The sequence below is a fragment of the Sciurus vulgaris genome, assembly GCF_902686455.1.
Source record: "Sciurus vulgaris genome assembly, chromosome: 10".
NCBI lineage: Eukaryota > Metazoa > Chordata > Mammalia > Rodentia > Sciuridae > Sciurus > Sciurus vulgaris.
The window spans coordinates 2,636,902-2,654,603 of NC_136470.1; the positions used below are offsets into that span (position 1 = coordinate 2,636,902).

General features: G+C 57.7%; 1 protein-coding gene across 1 annotated transcript; it reads right to left on the reverse strand.

Moving 5' to 3' along the window:
• Positions 1–2,751: 2,751 nt before the first annotated feature.
• CRYAA (crystallin alpha A) lies at positions 2,752–6,174 on the reverse strand. The gene is made up of 3 exons (XM_079156061.1): positions 5,934–6,174; positions 4,594–4,716; positions 2,752–3,599 (listed from the first exon to the last, which is right to left on the reverse strand). Exons 1-3 carry the CDS (start codon positions 6,120–6,122, stop codon positions 3,390–3,392), a joined length of 522 nt encoding a protein of 173 aa, XP_079012187.1. The 5' UTR covers positions 6,123–6,174; the 3' UTR covers positions 2,752–3,389.
• Between the last annotated feature and the right edge of the window lie 11,528 nt (positions 6,175–17,702).

A 17,702-nucleotide genomic window follows, 5' to 3' on the forward strand; every position in this document is an offset into this window, starting at 1 on the left:
TGGTGGTGGTGATGATGGTGGTGATGATGATGGTGATGGTGATGTGGTGATGGTGATGGTGGTGATGATGGTGGTGATGATGATGGTGGTGATGGTGATGGTGGTGATGATGATGGTGGTGATGGTGGTGATGGTGATGGTGGTGGTGATGATGGTGATGGTGATGGTGGTGATGGTGGTGATGGTGATGGTGGTGATGGTGATGGTGATGGTGATGTGGTGATGGTGGTGGTGGTGGTGGTGGTGGTGGTGGTGGTGGTGGTCGTGCTGATGGTTTTGGTGTTATGGTGCTGATGGTCGTGGTGGCAGTGATGGTGCTGAGGTGAGGGTAATGATGGTGGTGGTGATAGTAGGGGTGATGTGCTGCTGCTGGTGATAGTGGTGATGGAAAGCTCCTGAGCCTGGGCCCATGGAGATGATGTGGGGGACCAGAGGTTTCAGGATTTTGTCATTTGCTGCCCCAGGGCTTGGATACATCCCTGACTGACCCTGTGTCTTGTGCGGACTTGTGGTGATATTGCTGCTCTCCAAGGCTTCTGTGAGGGGGGTCAGGCTGGTGTCTGTGGGAATCTTGTGACCTTGGTCCCACAGTAGCCGTGGTGAGAGTGAAACCACCAGGGGTCAGTACAGGCAGGCTATTCAGACCCAAGCCCTTGGCCAGGAGGAGCATTGGGCCACAACCAGCTCGGACAGGAAGGGGCAGCCCAGGCCACAGGTCTGGTGCTCCTTGGCCCCAGGGGAACTCCAAGGCCTCTCCAAAGGGTACCAGTGGGCCTCCCTGCCCCAGAATCCCAGGCACCTTGGAAGCTGCAAAGCAGCCTTTTGTGTCCCCAAGTTTAAGAAGCAGGGAGCATCCAAGGCCCAGTGGGGAGGGCCAGTCACTCTGCCACATCTCCCGAGCCCAGAGAGGGGACTTCCTGGGCCTGCCTGAACCCCTGGGGCTGAAAGAGTGCCTGTGGGAGCAGAGGGCTCAAGGAAGCCTGCCACATAGCTGGCAGCCTGCAGGTCTCCAGGCCTTGCTCTGCCTGAAGACCCAGTCCAAGGCGTCTTGAGGCCAGTCCCTCCTGGGCCTCTCTCCTTGGCTTCAGAGGCTGTCTTCTCCCAGGTCCTCTCAGGTGGTCCTCTGGGTGTCTGTGTCCTGATCTGGTGGGGACACAGCCATGCTAGACCAGGCCACGCTGTGGACCTCAGGCTGCAGAACTTATCTCTGCATGCAGTGACATTCAGAGGGCTGGGGGTTAGGGCTTCAGTACCAAGTTTGGAGGGTCATGGTGTCACCCATAGCAAGGTCCAAGCAAGAACTGCAGATGCAGGACAGTTCAGTCCCCTGGTGGCAGCCAGACTGAGGAGGTTGTCACCTGCCAGAGGTCAGAAGGAACCAGTCTCTCCACAAGGGTGCCCTGGGCGGGTGAGGGGGTACAAGGTCAAAGGCTGACCCAGGCAGCAGGGGTCCTGGAGTCTAGATTTTCCAGCCCAAGCTCCAAAACATGGTCGCCATTTTCACCTGCCACAGGGACCCCTTCTGTGCAGAACAGCTGGGGTGCTGTGGGAAGGGCAGGGAAGGAGGGCCTGGTGTGTCTTCCAGGGAAGCCTTCTGTACATGAGGCCCAGCCAGAGCAACAGGACACGTGTTCCAGGAGGCGAGGGCGGCGTGTGTGTGCTGTGTGGTGTGTATGTGAGTATTTGTGTGTGATGTGGCGTGGAGCCTATGTGTGAGCTGTGAGAGGTGGGTGTGTATTGTGATGTGTGTGAAGTGTATGTGCAATAAGTGTTAGGTATACATGTGTGTGTGTGGCTCAAGGGGTGTGGTGTGTGGCATCTGTGGTCTGTGGTGCCTGTGAACATGTGGCTTGTGTGTGAGATGCATGTTGTATGTGCATACTGTATGTATGGTATGTGTGCACGTATGTGGGTGTGTAATAGTGTGTAGAATGTGGCGTGTGTTTGTGTGATTGCTGTGTGGGTGCATGTGTGCTATACAGGAATGGCTAGTGTCTGGTCTGTGGCTTGTGTGTGTGTGTGTGTGCGTGTGTGGCGTCTGGTGCATGCCTGTGGTGTGTGTGTGTGTGTGTGTGTGTGTCTCTCCGTGGTGTGTGTGATTCTTGGCTCTAATTTGCGATGCCAGCGAGCTCTCCTGCCTCTGCCTGTTGACCAGTGGTCACTCAGAAGTCTCCCACATCTGTTTCCTCCCAGGAAGAGGGTGCTGGCGCCATCATGTGTCCATCCTGCTGGGCCCCTTCATGGTCCTCAGAGCCCTGTGCTCCGCCTCTCAGGCACAGGGGCCCTCTGCGTGCCTGCATGCCCTGGAGACCCTGGCGCAGCTTCTCGAGGACCCCACCTGGCCTCCAGCCTCACTGCCCGCAGCCTGTTAGGAGCCCCTGGCTCACCCTCATGGAAGGCTGCAGCTCTCTGAATGAGTCCCCTCCCCACCTCGGGGGTCTGGGCAGAGGGCAGGGGCCGAGATGCTCTGGGTGGAGGGTGGAGGTGAAGCCAGGAGGCTGCTGGCACCCTGGAGCCCTGAGTGTGGTGTCTGCCCCAGACACCACGCTTCCAATGCAGGACCAGGACCTGCGGCAGCTGGAAGTAGGCTGTGCATCTCACGAGCTGACAGGACTGGAGAAACTGGGAGGCGGGCAGAGCCCGGGCAGGCTGGAAAGGGGCTGCCCCACTCCTGTTCCCACAGAGCCCGTGGGGAGAGAGGCCCCTGGGCATAGGAGAGAAGGGACTCTGGAGGCCCCAGGTGGGGCCGGCAGGACCAGGAGCCTCCGTTCCTCCCCCAGATGCTGCCCCGCCCAGCCCCCCAGGTCGCCCACTGCAGACAGCATGACTACCAGACAGCAAGTTGCTGTGCCACCTGTCTTTATTGGCTGCCCTGGGCTGCGTTCTCATGGGTGACCGGAGTCCCCAGGAGTGGATTACACAGAGGAAGGTTGCAGGAAGACGGGCTGAGAGAGGCAGACTGCCAGAGCCAGGCGCGGGGCCCACAGCACCCAGGGCACCACAGGGAAGCGGGCTGGGCCGCTGAGGGGGCCGCCAGTGTCCGGACCCATCCAGAGGGCGGGGCAAGGGTACTCTCGGGGCTGGCCACCCCCGCTCCTGCCCCCGAGCAGAGCTGATTCGCCCGTGTCCCCTGGAAGGACACGGCTCCATCTAGAGAAGTGTGTGACGCAGCCACATCCCAGCTGGCCGGTGTTGGGCCTGGGACATCCCGAGGTCACGGCACTGCAGGCCATGGCTCCGAACTCCGGGCCACTCTCTCAAACCCTCGTTCCCTCTGAGAAGACGGAGGGGAATGAAGAAAAGGGAAGGGAAGGAAGGCAGACGCCTTTTCTGTGGTACCCCAGCTTGAGGGGTCAGGCGCTAAGGGGGGCAGCCGAGCCAAGGCCTGCTCAGGACGAGGGGGCCGAGCTGGGCTTCTCCTCCCGGGACACAGGAATGGCTCGCTCGCTGTGGCCAGCATCCAGGCCAGACTGGACCTTGGGGCCTGAGAACGTCAGCATGCCATCTGCGGACAGGGAGCAGGACAGGGCCGACTGGTCCACGTTGGAGGGCAGCCGGTAGCGGCGGTGGAACTCACGGGAAATGTAGCCGTGGTCATCCTGGGACAGGCCAGAGAAGGGCACGGTCAGAAGTGGCAGGGCAGATGGACCCCATGAGGCAGCCAGGCTGTGGTGTCCCCACAGGGGCCACGCTGGAGGGCCAGAGTGCCACTGCCCAACCTCCAGGGACGTGTGGACTCACGTCCGGGCTCTCCCAGCCCAGGAATGTCGGCGCGGCCTCTTGGCCCCCTGGCCTCCCAGAGACCTTTGATGAGAGCTGAGCACAGCAGCGAGGACTGCCCAGGGGCCCACTGCCCTGGCGTTGGCCCCAAATGGGATGCCTCATGCCACTGGCCCTGCCTGTCCATCAGGTTTTCCCCTGAACTGTGACCCATGAGGACAGCTCAGGCCCGGGTCTCTCACTCCCACCTGACAGGGTCAGAAAGCTCTTGTTTCTGGATGTCCTAACCCCCAGACTCAGCTCCCTGGGCCCGACTTCTTCCTCCTCAGGTGCAAAGACCCGAGAACCGAGAACCGGAAGGGGAGTGACTAGCCGTGATCAGGGCCTTTCCCTAGCCAGGCCGGAGCGGGGCAGCAGACAGGGGCCCCAGGAGCCTCCACGTGAGCAGGAGTGTGCAGTGGGGTGGGTGACCGCAGGGCAGGAGCCCCCGCTACCCACCTGGTACTGGCAGTGGGATCCGGCAGGTAGGGGACCTCCTCAGGCCCCAGCCCTGCCATGGCTAACTTGAGATACTGGGGACCCTGTGGAAAGGGCAGCTGAGAGCTGACATCCCTAAATGCCTGCTGTACTGTCCTCACGGGCTCGCCCTCCAAAGGGAGGCTGTGTGTGGAAATGCGCTGACTCAGAGGCACCGGCCATGGGCTCTGCCCCTTCCTGGGGTCTCTTCTAGGCCCATCCTCTCTTTTGGAAGATCTGAGCAGCCCCTGATAGCTGGGAGCAGGCCCAAGGTGAGGACTCAAGCTGGATCCTCAGGCCCTGTCCGCGGGCTCGGGGCCCCTGGGGGAGGCTGTGAGCGGGCCGGGCCGGGCTCACCTGCCTCTCGTTGTGCTTGCCGTGAATCTCCACGAAGTCCTCCAGCACCTTCACCGTGAGGTCCTCGGGAGAGAAGTGCTTCACGTCCAGGAAGATGACAAACTTGTCCCTGTCGGATCGGACCTGAAACCCAGACCCTCATGTGGAGCTCCCCAGAGGGCACCAGCTCCAGGACAGAGTGGGGAGACCACCGGAAGAGCTGGGCAGCTCTGGCGGCGATCGTCGGAGCACTGCGCCGCCTCCCCCTGCACGGGCCAGCGGACAGTGTGCGGGGCCAGGACTGCGGCACCCGTGCAGAGAGCGGACGCAGCCACGCCATTGACCTCAGACCCTGGGGCTAAAAGGTGCTTGAAGATGCCTGGGCGATGCTGGGTGGGCTGGCCAGTCCCTGAGGGGCTCGCCAGCTGGCTACGGGTTCTGGCGGGCTGGCTGGCTGTGGTAATTGACCATGCTGGTCATGTTTGGGGTGGCTTGTTATCGGTTGACTGGTTACTTGATGGTCAGGGGCCCCTTAGGGTCAGAGAGCTGGTGGATCGTGGGTTGGCATTTGGAATAAAAGTGCTGCCCAGCTTCACCTGGGCTCCATAGAAACCCCAGGAGCCCGTCCTCCAGGTCCACATGCTGCTGACCGCCTGCAGGGCGCCTGGGGCTGCCCGCTCACTAAGCCCTCTGTCCCCTGCCCGCCCTCCCCGCCTGGCTCCTCCCTTGCGCCTTTCTGCTCCTGGGCGTGGCGGGTAGAGCCTCTGCCTGCCTCTAAGCAGTGGGGAAGCTCTCCTTCTGGCCTGGCACCCTCCCGGCTCAGGGCAGGGAGGGACGTGGCCGCGGGGCCTTTCCCGGGCCACGGCTGGAGCACTGGGTCAGCGGGTGAGACCCAGGGCTCTGCGGCTTAGCCGGCTCCTGCTCCGCTGAAAGGAAGCCCTTTCCTCTGGGCCTCAGGCAGCACGACCTCCCGCACCCAGCAGGGCCAGTGTGAGGACAACCAGACCCGGAAAGCTCGCACGGCCCTCCGACTTGCCTTGGCGGGGTTGTTCTTGGGGTTTCCAGCATGTGGTTGGTGCATTACAAACCACATATGGGTCATGAGCTGATGGGAGGAAAAGACAGCGGTTGGGCTTGGGTCGGCTGCCTACTCTGCCCCTCCCCAGGGCTGAGGGAGGCTCTGGCAGCTGGCATGCGGCCCCCACCAGCCTCTGAAATTGACGAGGCGGGGCAGACAGGACGGTGGAAGCAAGATGGCACACCAGGGGCACCAGTGGCCCCTGGGGACTCCCTAGCAGTCCTCTGCCCAGGTCGGGCCCCCCTCTGACCAGCAAGGAGAAACCAGAGCCCCAGGGCCTTACCTCAGAGATGCCTGAGTCCAGCACCGTGCGGAAGAGGGACTGGCGGTAGTAGGGGCTGATGGTGGAAGACAGGAAGGGCAGCAGGTCATACTCAAAGAGGCCCTCGCCGAAGAACTGGTCGAACAGCCGGCTGGGATAGAAGGGTCCCAGCGCGCGCTTGAACCAGGGGTGCTGGATGGTGACGTCCATGATCTGCTTCGGCACTGCGGGGACCGGAGGCGGCAATGGGGCAGGACAGGGCCTCTGGGCAGCGCAGTGGAGAGCCAGGGCACCAGCCCTCCCTATATACGCCTGGACAGAATGGAGGCATTAAGGGATTTCTCTGGAAATGCCTGAGCTCAGGAGGGAGGATGCAGAGTCAGCAGAGCCCGGCCGGGTTGGGCGCCTGCGTCCCGGCCCCAGAGGCACACACAGGGGCCTGCACTGTCTGGGTGCCTTGGGGCCCCAGACAGTGCAGGGCCATGCTCGCCACGGGGAGACAGTGAAAAGACCATGTGCGTGGGTCAGGGGCAGCGCTAATTCTTGGTACACCTTTGTCCTGACTGGTCCTCCTGGTCGCCCTTGGAGGGGGAGCTCATAGCTCTGCTTTATAGAAAGGAAACTCAGACACAGAGGTTAGACAAGCAGACCCCGGATCTCACAGCTCCTGGGTGACAGCACCTTTCTCCAAAGCAGAATTACTTCTATTGCTTCGTACCGGTCACAAAGATGACGCATCCTCACAAAAATCTCAGGGAGGATATAAAATAGAAAAGGCTAACAGGCCTTCCTGGCTCTAGCATGAGCCCCATTTAGCTTCTGGCTCAGCCCGGGGAGGCCTGTGAGCTTCCTACAGGCGGCCTGCTTGAGGTAATGAAAAGGGGAACCAGGCTGCCTCCATGCGGCTCACCCTCACCCCAGGGGACACGGTCCCCAGCAAAGCCTTGAGCCTCAGCATGACCACACCACGGTTGTTTAACTGCCCAACCCCACGGTCACTGGTCACAGACTCTTGGCCAGGCCTGGAGAGTACTCTGCTCCTGCCCAAGGCCCTGTCCAGTGACTCCCACTTTTAATGCTTCTAGAAGTTTCCAGTAACTTGACCTTGGGCAGCACTATACTAACCGCTGCAGCATAGGACGACGTCTGTTCCCACAACCCTGGGCTGGCTCTTGGCATGCAGGACCCAGGCTGTGAGAAGCTGCTAGTTCCTCTTTGTGCCTCCGGGTCCCCAGTCAAGCTTCTAATCAACAGCCAGTCCGTGTTGTGGAACACTCAGGGGTCTCTGCAAACTCATCTCCGGCCCACAGAGTTGAAATCGGTGCTGCAGGTGGGGGCCCGGGGCCTCCCCCGCACAGCACACCTGTCACCAGTGGTACTCAGTGTCAGGTCCTTCCCCCTGCAGTTCTGAGCCTCAGCTATGTGCAAGGCACAGTCGGTGATAAAGGCCCTTAAAAGTCGCCCTTGAAGTGACCTCTTAGCCCTGCAAGTTTACAGTTCCAGAGGAGCAACCTGCTGGGGTTCAGGCAAGGGTGCCTGTCGGGTGCAGACAACACGTGCTGCCTGCTCCAAGTGCAGAGGGCGGGGGCAAGGGGTGGGGTCCAGATGGAAGCTGACAGAGTCCCCCGGGGAGAGCCATGGGGCCAGGCCCAGGTCAGTGCTGGGCAGAGCCACCACACAGCTCCAGGCAGGGACAGAAGTGTCTACCCCCTTTCCATTTAAACTTGCTCCTCACAGATGTTTTGTGCTCTTTTGATCTTTTAAACTTTGCCTTCAGGCAGGACTCACTGCAACAGCTACGGCATGTGGCACCTCCCCAACACTGGGCACAGGGGGAGCCTGTCACTCTACCTGCCTGTGCTGGGGCCGTAGACGGGATGGAGCCAGGTGCCCCTGGGCCTCGGTCCATCGGCCGCATGGTTCAGCTGCTGAGGATAAGGCCAGGTCCTCAGTCTCGGGTGCTCACACCCCTGTTCTCCCATCCCTGTGGGCTGGGAGTCCCCGGGGACCCTGGGGCTTGGAGGCACAGGCCACAGGGTTGGCATTCAGGGTAAGCCAGGGCCTGGGTCTGCACAACTGAACCATGAAGATCTGGATGGGTGGAGCTATGGGCCAGGGCCCTCAGGGCCCACGCCACACCTGAGCTCCAGGCTGGTGAGTGAGTTATGGCCGCTACAGGAAGCACCACAAACTTGGTGGCTTAAAACACACAACTGTATCATCTCGAGGTTTCAGAGGCAGGAAGCCTGAAACGTGTCTTGCTGAATTAGTCAAGGTGCTGGCCTGGCCTTTGGGGGGTTCTGGGGAGAGCGGTTTCCTGCCCTCCAACTTCTGACTTGATGACTCTTCCTGCACCTCCAAGGGAGGCGTGGGTGGTTTGGTCTCACAATACCCCACTGGTCGTCACTTTCCTGCCCCCCACCCTTGTGCCCCCTGGAGAGCCAGGATCATCTCCCCGAGGCCAGCAATCAGGGAAACCTAATCCCCCTGCACGTAAGGTGATGGACTCCAGCTAGGGAACCACCATGGGGCAGCCTTGTTCCACCTGCTGCCAAGGGAAGAGCACGGTGTGTGGGCCCAGGACGGCTTCTGGCCCTGGTGTCCCCGGAGCACAGACTGGTGGGCTACCACTAACCAGGAGGACGTGGGCCCATCGAGAGGTCAGTGCTGAGGGTCACCACCAACTCACATTGCCCAGGCCTCTGGCTGTGCTCACCTGAATCAGTCCATTGTCAAGGGCTCCCTCTTCACCTCTGGCCCGCTGACTTCCCCAAGGCCAGGCCTGGGTCCTGCTGGCCAGGGTTTGCTCCTTGAGAACATCTTCCTTCCTGGACAGTCACTGGCTGAGTCCTGTCCATGCTATACATTGTCAAGCAAAGCACCTGCTCTGTGGAGCGGATAGTCTAGCGGGTGAGACAAACAAGCAAGTGACATGCAGGGCTCAGCAGGCAGCAGGAGCAGGGTGGAGGCCTTGGGGCTCTTCCAACAGACATGCTTGCGGTCTTCCCACCCACCCTGGGTCTGGCCAGGCCCCTTGCCATGGACCTGGGTTCCTTCTAGAAATCACGGCCAAGATGCCAGCTACTTGGGGGGCTGAGTGTCCCCTGAGGCCCTTATGTTAAAGCCTTGGTCTCCAGGGAGATGGTGGAACCTTGTGGGGTCTTTAGGTCACCGAAGGGGACTGTGGAACCACATTCCTTCCGCTTTCTCCTGATTGCTGGGTCATAAGGCATGTCGCACCACGCACCCACCAGGGTGTGCTCCCCCTCCAGACGCCTGAAGCTATGAGGCTGCTCATCCTAGACGGGACCCTCCAGAACCATGAGCCAAATAAACCTTTCCAAGTCACTTGCCTTGCAATGTTGCTATAGTGACAGAAAGCCCCCAAACACAGCGTCGCTTCAAAGCCACCGTGTAAGGCAGGCAGCAGGTGGACATTGCCAATGGCTGTGAGCCCTAGCACCAGTGTGCCATGTCTGGAGGAAGTAAGAGCAGTAAAGGGAACTGAAAGCCAGGTTCTCGTCATCTCTAGATGTGCTGTCCATCCAAACAGCACAGGCCAGCCCCCGCCTCCGCGGGCAAGCTCTACAACCCCCACACGCTCAGACTGGAGGCACATCCTCTGGAGCACTGTGAACGCTGACGCAGCAAACACTGCGAAGACCAAACACTGTCGCAGGGGAAAGCTGAGGCCAGGCTCCCGCCAGGCCCTGACCCATCGAGACCAGCCTGTTTCATGTGTCAGTCCCCTTCGGCGACCTAAAGACCTCACAAGGTTCCACCATCTCCCTGGAGACCAAGGCTTTAACACAAGGGCCTCAGGAGACACTGAGCATCCCAAGTAGCTGACACCTGAAACATGAATTTCTTACACATGATGACACATGATTTCTTACGTATTGCTGATTCGTTAATATTGAATTTGCCCCCAATAGCCCTAAGATGCAGCCCAACGAGACTTCTTGGATGTACCTCTTTCCTCTGTGAGAAACGTCACGGCCTCCTCGTGTACAGGACATTGGACAGCACTTCAGCTCTGCTCTTGGGGCATTGAAACAGCAAAATCACCAACAGCAGACAAGCAAACACAAAAACACAAACACCCAGCACTAAAGACACCTCACAAGGGCAAGAGCTGACTTGTCAGCCTCACCAGGAGCCCGAGTCCTGGAGGAAACTGCCACTCCACACATGTCTGCACACGTCTGCACACGTCTACGCACGTCTGCACACATCTGCGCACATCTACACATGTCTGCACACGTCTGAGGAAGGCAACAGGAGCTCTGCGGGCTTCGATCTTGGCGTGGCAGTGTCACTTGAGCAAGCAGGCACCTCAGCTGAACTGAATCCTCAAAATTCTCATGCCGTTGTCCTCACCCCAGGACCTCAGAAGGTGACACGGGCTTTGAAGTGGCAACTGAGGTAAGACGATGTCGTGTGGTGGAGCCTAATCCAATCTGTGTCCTCACAGAGGACGTTTGGACACACCCAGAGACACCGGGAATGTGGGAACACAGGTAGACCATGTTCTTCAGCAAGTCACGCAGAGGGGCCTCAGGAGGATCCCGCCCTGTTGACATCTTCCCCTTGGATTTTTAGCCTCCGGAAACATAAGGAATGAATTTCTGCGTGAGCCACGCAGTCTGTGGCACTCTGGGCGCCCCTCGTCTAAGGTTCTCTTCCTGTCATTTCAATTACTTTGCAGTCAGCCGGAGTCCAAGAATATTAAGTGAAAATTCCAGAAATAAAAATCCATGAATTTTAAAATGCACTCTGTTCTGAGTAGCACGAGGAAACCCCTCCTTGTCCTGCTCCATCCGCCTGGGACAGGAGTCATCTCTTTCTCCAGTGTATCCGTGTCTTATATGCCACCTGCCCGATGGTCACTTAGCCATCCACTATCAGATTGACCGTCTGTACTGAGGGGCTGTGTTCAAGTGACTCTTATTCTACTGAATAGTGGTCCTAAAGTGAGAGAGTAGTGAACTGGCAATTCAGATATTACCAAGAGAAGCCACGAGGTTCTTCCTTTTGGTGAAAAAGTGAAAGTTCTCAACTAATAAGGAAAGAAAAAACTAGAATGCAGTAAGAATGAGTCTGTGGGAAATTGTGATGAAGGAAAAGGAAATTGGAGCTGTCACACCTCCAACGTGGAGACTCAGGGCATGGTGCCCCTTAGGCAGTTAGGATGGAGAAGGCCTTGGTGGCAGGGCTGGGCCTCCCCTGGGGTCCGGGAATCTCCTGTGGGTCAGGAGAGCCACAGCACCTTGCTCAGCAGCCCTGGAGACTGGCAGGGTGCTCAACCCAGTAGCAGGATGAACCCACACAGCGATGAGCGAGCGTGTCCGTGGGGCCCTCATCAGCACCTGGAGGCGGCTACCCACCCGCCTTGAGTTGGGCGTGGGAGGTGGGAGGTGGGAACTGGTTAGCTGGGGGTGGCAGGGGTCCCGGCCACAGAGGACGAGAGGGATTTCAGATAAGCAGTGGGGGCCCAGGGCGGGAGCAGCTGGATGGAGCCAGCCCTGGGTCCCAGGGACCCCGGTGTTTCCACTTGTGTGTGGGACTTGACGCCCAGTGGCAGGCATGGGGCTCCCGTGGTGTGAGCGATGTCCAAGGCACGCTGCTGGACAGCACACGCCTCCTTTAATGCCCCATGGGCTGCCCAAGGAGCAGGTCGGAGCAGCCACGCCGGGGCAGGACTGGCACACGGCACCCTGCAGGGGGCGTCCTGCAGAGGGCCGAGTGTCCGGGACCTGGCCTCCCAGGGAGGGCGCCAGGACAGGGCCCACGCTCCTGGCCCAGGGTGGGGAGGAGCCAGAGGCCTGGCAACCAGGCAGCAGGTGGGTGTCCAGGAAGCACCTCACTGCATGTGTGTGTGTGGTGTGTGTATCTGTGTGTAGCATATGTAGTGTGTGTGTCGTGTGTCATGTGGTATGTGTGTCTACAGTGTGTGTGGTAGTATGTGTTTGTCTGTGCTCGTGGCAGATGTGGTGTCTGTGTATAGAATACGTGTCTATGATGTGTGTGTGGTTGTGTATGGTTGTGTGTATGATGTGCTCTGTGTGTGGTTGTGTGTTTGTGGTGTGTGCTGTGTGCATGACTGTGTGTGGTTGTGTGTATGCTGTGCTGTGTGTGTGGTTGTGTGTGTTTGTGGTGTGTGCTGTGTGTGTGTTTGTGTGGTTGTGTGTGACTGTGCTGTGTGTGATGTGTGATGTGTGATGTGGTTGTGTGTGTTTGTGGTGTGTGGGTGGTTGTGTGTGTTTGTGGTGTGTGCTGTGTGTGTGGTTCTGTGTTTGTGGTGTGTGCTGTGTGTGTGGCTGTGTGTGTTTGTGGTGTGTGCTGTGTGTGTGTTTGTGTGGTTGTGTGTGACTGTGCTGTGTGTGTGGCTGTGTGTGACTGTCTGGTGGACAGCAGCCACGACCTGAGGCCCCTTCTCAGCCGCCTGGGGCCCCGTTGCCCTGCACAGCAGGAGGCGCCGAGAGGCCGTGGTCTCGCACTGTTCCTGAGGCGTTCTCCTGGCCTCAGCATTTGGGATCCCCGCGCCGGCGTGGCGCCAGCCCCCCAGACAAAGGCCGCTGACTTTAGGCAGAGGATTCCCAGAGCCAGCAGTCTGCTGTGCGGCCACAAAGCCCGGCACTCCCATTTTCCACTCCAGGGCCCCGGCTCACGCACAGATCCCACCACGCAGGGCGAGGGCATTGTTGTGGCCAGCAGGAATGCACCCGGCTAAGCCCTGGCCCCAGCTCCTCACGGTCAGCGGGTCAGATAGGACCCGGGATGTCGGCCGCAGACCCCACCACACCCTGCAAAGGAGTGAGGGGCCGGTCCAGCTCGCCAGCCCCTCAGGAATGCCACCACTGGGCTGGGCACCAGGGGAGACCCCACAGAGCGTTGGAAGGTGGCACCAGGTGATGTGGCCCTTGTTTGGGGATTCAGAGAGGAATGTCCCCACCCCCTCCCCCTGCCAGCAAGCAGGAGGTCACAGGTGGGCAACAGACACACTGGCTTCTACCGTCCCACCCACTAGCCCACACTCAGTGTCGGGGACAGTTTTGCCGTAGAAGTAAAGTGCCGTCTTGTTGGGCTTATTTTTATTACCAAATGTTCCCACATTCTCCAAAGAAAAAAAAAAAAAAAAACAAGAGCTCAAGGACGCATCCCAGAAGCCTCAGTGGACTCAGCAGTCCCGAGGCTTCCTGCCCAGTGCAGCCGGTCTCCCCCACATGCTGATGGACATTGAAGCAAAGCCCAGACAGGCCGCTGTCCCCACAGACTTGAAGGTCTTCTCTGAACAGTACGCACACGACCGCATATCAGCACAATTCCACGTCACAGTCGCCAAGATCAGTAAGAGCTTGGTGTCGCCTGACCCTGTCGCCAGCTCAACCTTCCCCGCCATTTCAAATGCTGCTTTTCCAGTCAGAACGCCCCCTGCTGCCGTGGTCTGCAGAACCCTGTTCTCGTGCTTTTCTGCGTTACCGAGGTGGCCTGCTTCTCCGCGGTTGGCTTAGCACAGGGTGTGAACTGATTTTCTCATGTGCGACTGATCTTGCATCCAAGTGACCAGCCCAGCTTAATTGTTGTCAGTCCAGGCGGTCCCAGAGCAGAGCCTGGGACAAGGTTTGGGTGTCGACCCTTCTCTGGGAGGTCGGAAGCCGACGGGAGGGCGAGGCGAGGCGAGGAAGCTGGTGGTGTGCTCAGAGCTGCCCGGCCACTCCACGGGGCGCTGCTGGCTACAACTCAGGGCCGCTTCCTCACAGCAGATCTGGGTGACAGCCACAGGGCATAACCTCTGCCCTTCTGCTTCTCCCCTGGGCCTCAGACCCTGGGACCCAGGCAGGTCAGCTGTGGCTGTGCTGGGCCAGCAGGTGTTCGGTGGACTGCGGGTGCGGCCAGTTCTGGGATGCTCCGGAGTTGCACTGGGCTCGGGTGGAATTGGCCTGTGACTTTTCTTTCCGACTGCCCTCCCTGGCCTTGGTGCAATGTGTGACAGCTTCCTCAGGGGGGAACAGGCAGGGGGAGCGTTTTCTGTTTTCCTTTTCTTCAGAAGAGTTTCTGTGTAGCTATTCTCACCTGTTAGTAAAGCTCACCTGTCAACAGCTGGGCCTGTGGCTCTGTGCTTGGAAACATTTTATCTCCTGGTCTCTTTTTTTCTTTTGATGGTTAGAGGACTCCTACCTCTCTTTCCTCTGCGTCGACGTTGGCAGTTTTCCTCATTTTCCTTCGATCCTGCCTTGTGTGAGTTCGCAGGCGGGCCGCTGGCCTTGGCTCGCTGAGCGCCCGTGCGCACCGGTGAGTGTGCCTGCCGCGCTGTCTCCGCCTTTTTCTGTGATTAATCTGGGGAGGGCTATTAATTTTACTAGATTTTCCAAGAATTTCTATTTCATTCATTTCTGCCCGCGTCTTGATGCTTCCTTTCTTCTGTTTTCCGGATTCACTGCTAACTTTCTTAGCTTTTATGTGGTGACTTTGCCTTTTCTTCATCTCTCATGTTGGCATGGAAGACGCGAGCTTTCCTTTCTCACGGAAGCTGACCCACAGGGTCTAGGGGTTGAGCTCAGGCATGTCGTGCTAGCTGTGAGTGCAGCTGTCCCACACAGAAGCCACGTCACCATCTGTCAACGCTTCAGCTGACAGCACAGCGTGACACCAAATGAATACGCGCCACGTCTGTCCCCCACCCAAGTGGCAACAGGGCTCGTGTCCTGGGCTTCTACTTCAGAGGTGCCCACAATTCCTGGGGGAAATGATCTGAAGGAGTTTAGAACCTTTTGAAAACTGCACACCAAGGGAACCAGGCCCCTGGAGCTCAGGCAGTCTCATGGACACGCGACACGCCTAAAAACACACGTCCACAAGGCTGCTGCTATCCCAGGAATGAGCCCACTTTTCCCCACAAAGCTGCCCAGTCAGGTTGGTCACGGTCCCCGTGTGCAGAGGCAGCAGCTGAGGCTCTGACGGAGCAACGGTAGGTCATTCCTGGAAACACGTGGGGAACTGGGGCCCACCTAGCACCTGGATGTCCTGCCTATGGACTCTGCATAAATATCTTCCTTTGTCTTCCTGCAAAAACCGCACCCTGCTGCCAGTCCCGCAGGTGAGATCACAGACCCCTGGCCCTCCCCACCTCTTCCTTCTCCTCAGTCGCCTCAGCGAGTGACCTTAGTTACCGCAGCCTGGAAGTGCGTGAGCCATGATTCCCAGGACAAGGGCCGAGCCTGGTAGTGGAATGCGTGTGCACACAGGTGTTGGTGACGAGGAAACACACCCAGGGACCAGTGTGTTCCATTCCCAGGACTCAACAGCTGGCTTGCTGACAAGGCTGCACACAGCTCCAGGGGGTGAGGGCAGGGCCTGGTTTGTCTTCGCTTTCTGAGCAGCATGGGCCAGCTTTTCCCACCAGAACCTGTTGGAAGCCTGCTAGGAGGAGCCAGGTTGAGGCCTGGCCCTCGGAGCTGTCAGAGGAGGAGTACAGGAGCCACAGCCCTGTGGTCACACACTTTCCTGCCGTGCCCACGCAGCGTTTGGGCTCCGGCTCTGGCCAGCCAAGTCCTAGCCCCAAGGGCTCCTGATAGGCTGCAACAGGAGGACCACAAGCATCCATGGTGGATTCTCAACAAAAGGTTGAATCCAAAGGTATAGAAAGCTAGTTAAACTTTACAAGAAATGCCGCAGGCAAAGGAACAGACTGAAGGACCCCAGGCAACCAGCAGACACAGCCAGAACGGCAGTGGCCGCTGTCAGTGCCACAGACCTTCCTGTGCACAAGAATTTCAGGGGCTCTCCTTAAAATGCAGCTCTTGAGTCAAGAGGTCTGGGTCAGGCCAAGATTCTGTGTCTTAAAAGCCCTTGGGTGATCCCAATGCTGGGGTCAGTTGATCACCATGCTCAGGGAGGGCCAGTGGGACCACTGACCCAAACCCTCCAACGAGTTCCCGTATGGGGAGAGAAGGGGCAAGCCACCTGCCAAGCCTTGCAAGACCTAATTACCAAATGCCTGCTGTGGTCCTGCTTTAAGCTAACTCACCGGGCAAAGGCATTTCTGAAAGAACTGGGAAAATTTGGACATAGACTATATGTTCTTTGTAAGTTACTGCTAGTTCTGTCAGCTGTGGTGATGGCATAGTTGTATAGATGATTCTGTAAGAAACCTTACTCTCTAGAGGAATCTCTGAAGCAGGTAGGGGTGGAATGGCATAATGTCCAGAGTACAGTTTAAAGTGTTTCGAGGTGGGCATGAGATAACAGGACAAGGACCACTGAGTGTGCATGGTGGCTGGACAGGGCGTCACTGTGTTATCTGCTCCTCATGGAATTGAGTTTTGGTCTCAAAAAGTTGAGATTGCACCATGCAAGACACTTACAACCAGTCTCTTTTATATCCCCCCATTTCCTGAATGTCAGTGCATCAGCCTCTGTATTGGGGTTCCTCCAGGCCCACTAGATTAGACAACCAATACATATGCCACTGTTTCATGTAGGTTTTAAAGAAATTGCAAGTAGCAGCCCCTGGTCCTGTTTCTGTGGCACCTACAATGTCATGCTTAAAGTGAGAGGTGTCAGCCTGAGGCTCGGACATTAGGGCTTGGAATCTGCAAGTCCGCTAAGTCTGTCTTCCAGACTTACTTGTTCTCCTCTTGTAGGACCTAGGAGGCCAGGCTCACCCCTAGAGTAGTCCTGGATAATCACCTCTCAGCTGCAGGAGAGAGAAACTGGCCCCAGTCTTCCTGACACCTCAAAACAGGAGCTTAGCGCCCTCTAGTGGCCACTGCCAAGCAAGCGGGGGCTTCTGGTTCCAGGATGAGAGACAGTTCTTTCAAAGATGTAACCCCAAGGACAGGAAGTCTGAAATTGGCAAATTCTACCCACAACTATTGCCTCATAAATACACCCACAACCCTCCCACCGCTCATAAGACTTGGAATATCTGAAACCAGCTTTCAACAGCCACTGAACTAAAATGATGTCAAGACTTAGGGTTACCCAACTACAAAAGCATGTTCCTGCTGAGGCAGCAACTCCCCTTCTAGAAATGTATCCTACAAGGACATGGTGCAGGTAATGGGCATAAGGCTGCTTACTGCAGCTGTGTTTTGTGTTTGCAGAAAGCAGACACTATTTGGATATGTGCTTGGTTTGGATATGAGGCATCCCCAAAGTACCCATGTTAATGCCAGAATGGTCAGAGGTGAAAAGATTAGAACATGAGAGCTGCAAACTGGTCAGTCCATCCTAATTTGAATAAACTGGGTGGTAATTGTAGGAGCATGGCTAGAGGGGGTGGGGGGTCAGCAGGGACATGCCCAGAAGGGTGCATCTTCCCTACAACCCCTTCCCCTTCTGTTTCCCAACTCTCTTATCCTGAGCAGCACTCTTCTGCCATGTCTTTATACCGTGGTGTTTGGCCTCATCTTGGGCCCAGAACAAGGGGGTCACCAACCGTGAACTGAACCTCTCCACCAGCTCCAAACAAACTTCCTCCTTTATGTTGTTCTGGTCAGGTATTTGGGTTACAGCAACAAAAAGCTGACTATAACATAATGTTTTGGGGGCTCTGGGGGACAACCCACATCCAAAGCATAACATTGCACCTGTTGCCACAGGGCTCATGTCCGTCTCACAACACCAGATGCATTTAGTCCATCTGCAAGAGTGCCCATAGTCTTAATAGTTCCAGCATCGCCCCAAAGTCCAAGTTCAAAGGCAACGACTCAAGGCAGACTCTTACTTGTGAGATCCTGTAAATTTTTTAATACCACATACCCAAAATGCAGTGACAGACAGTAC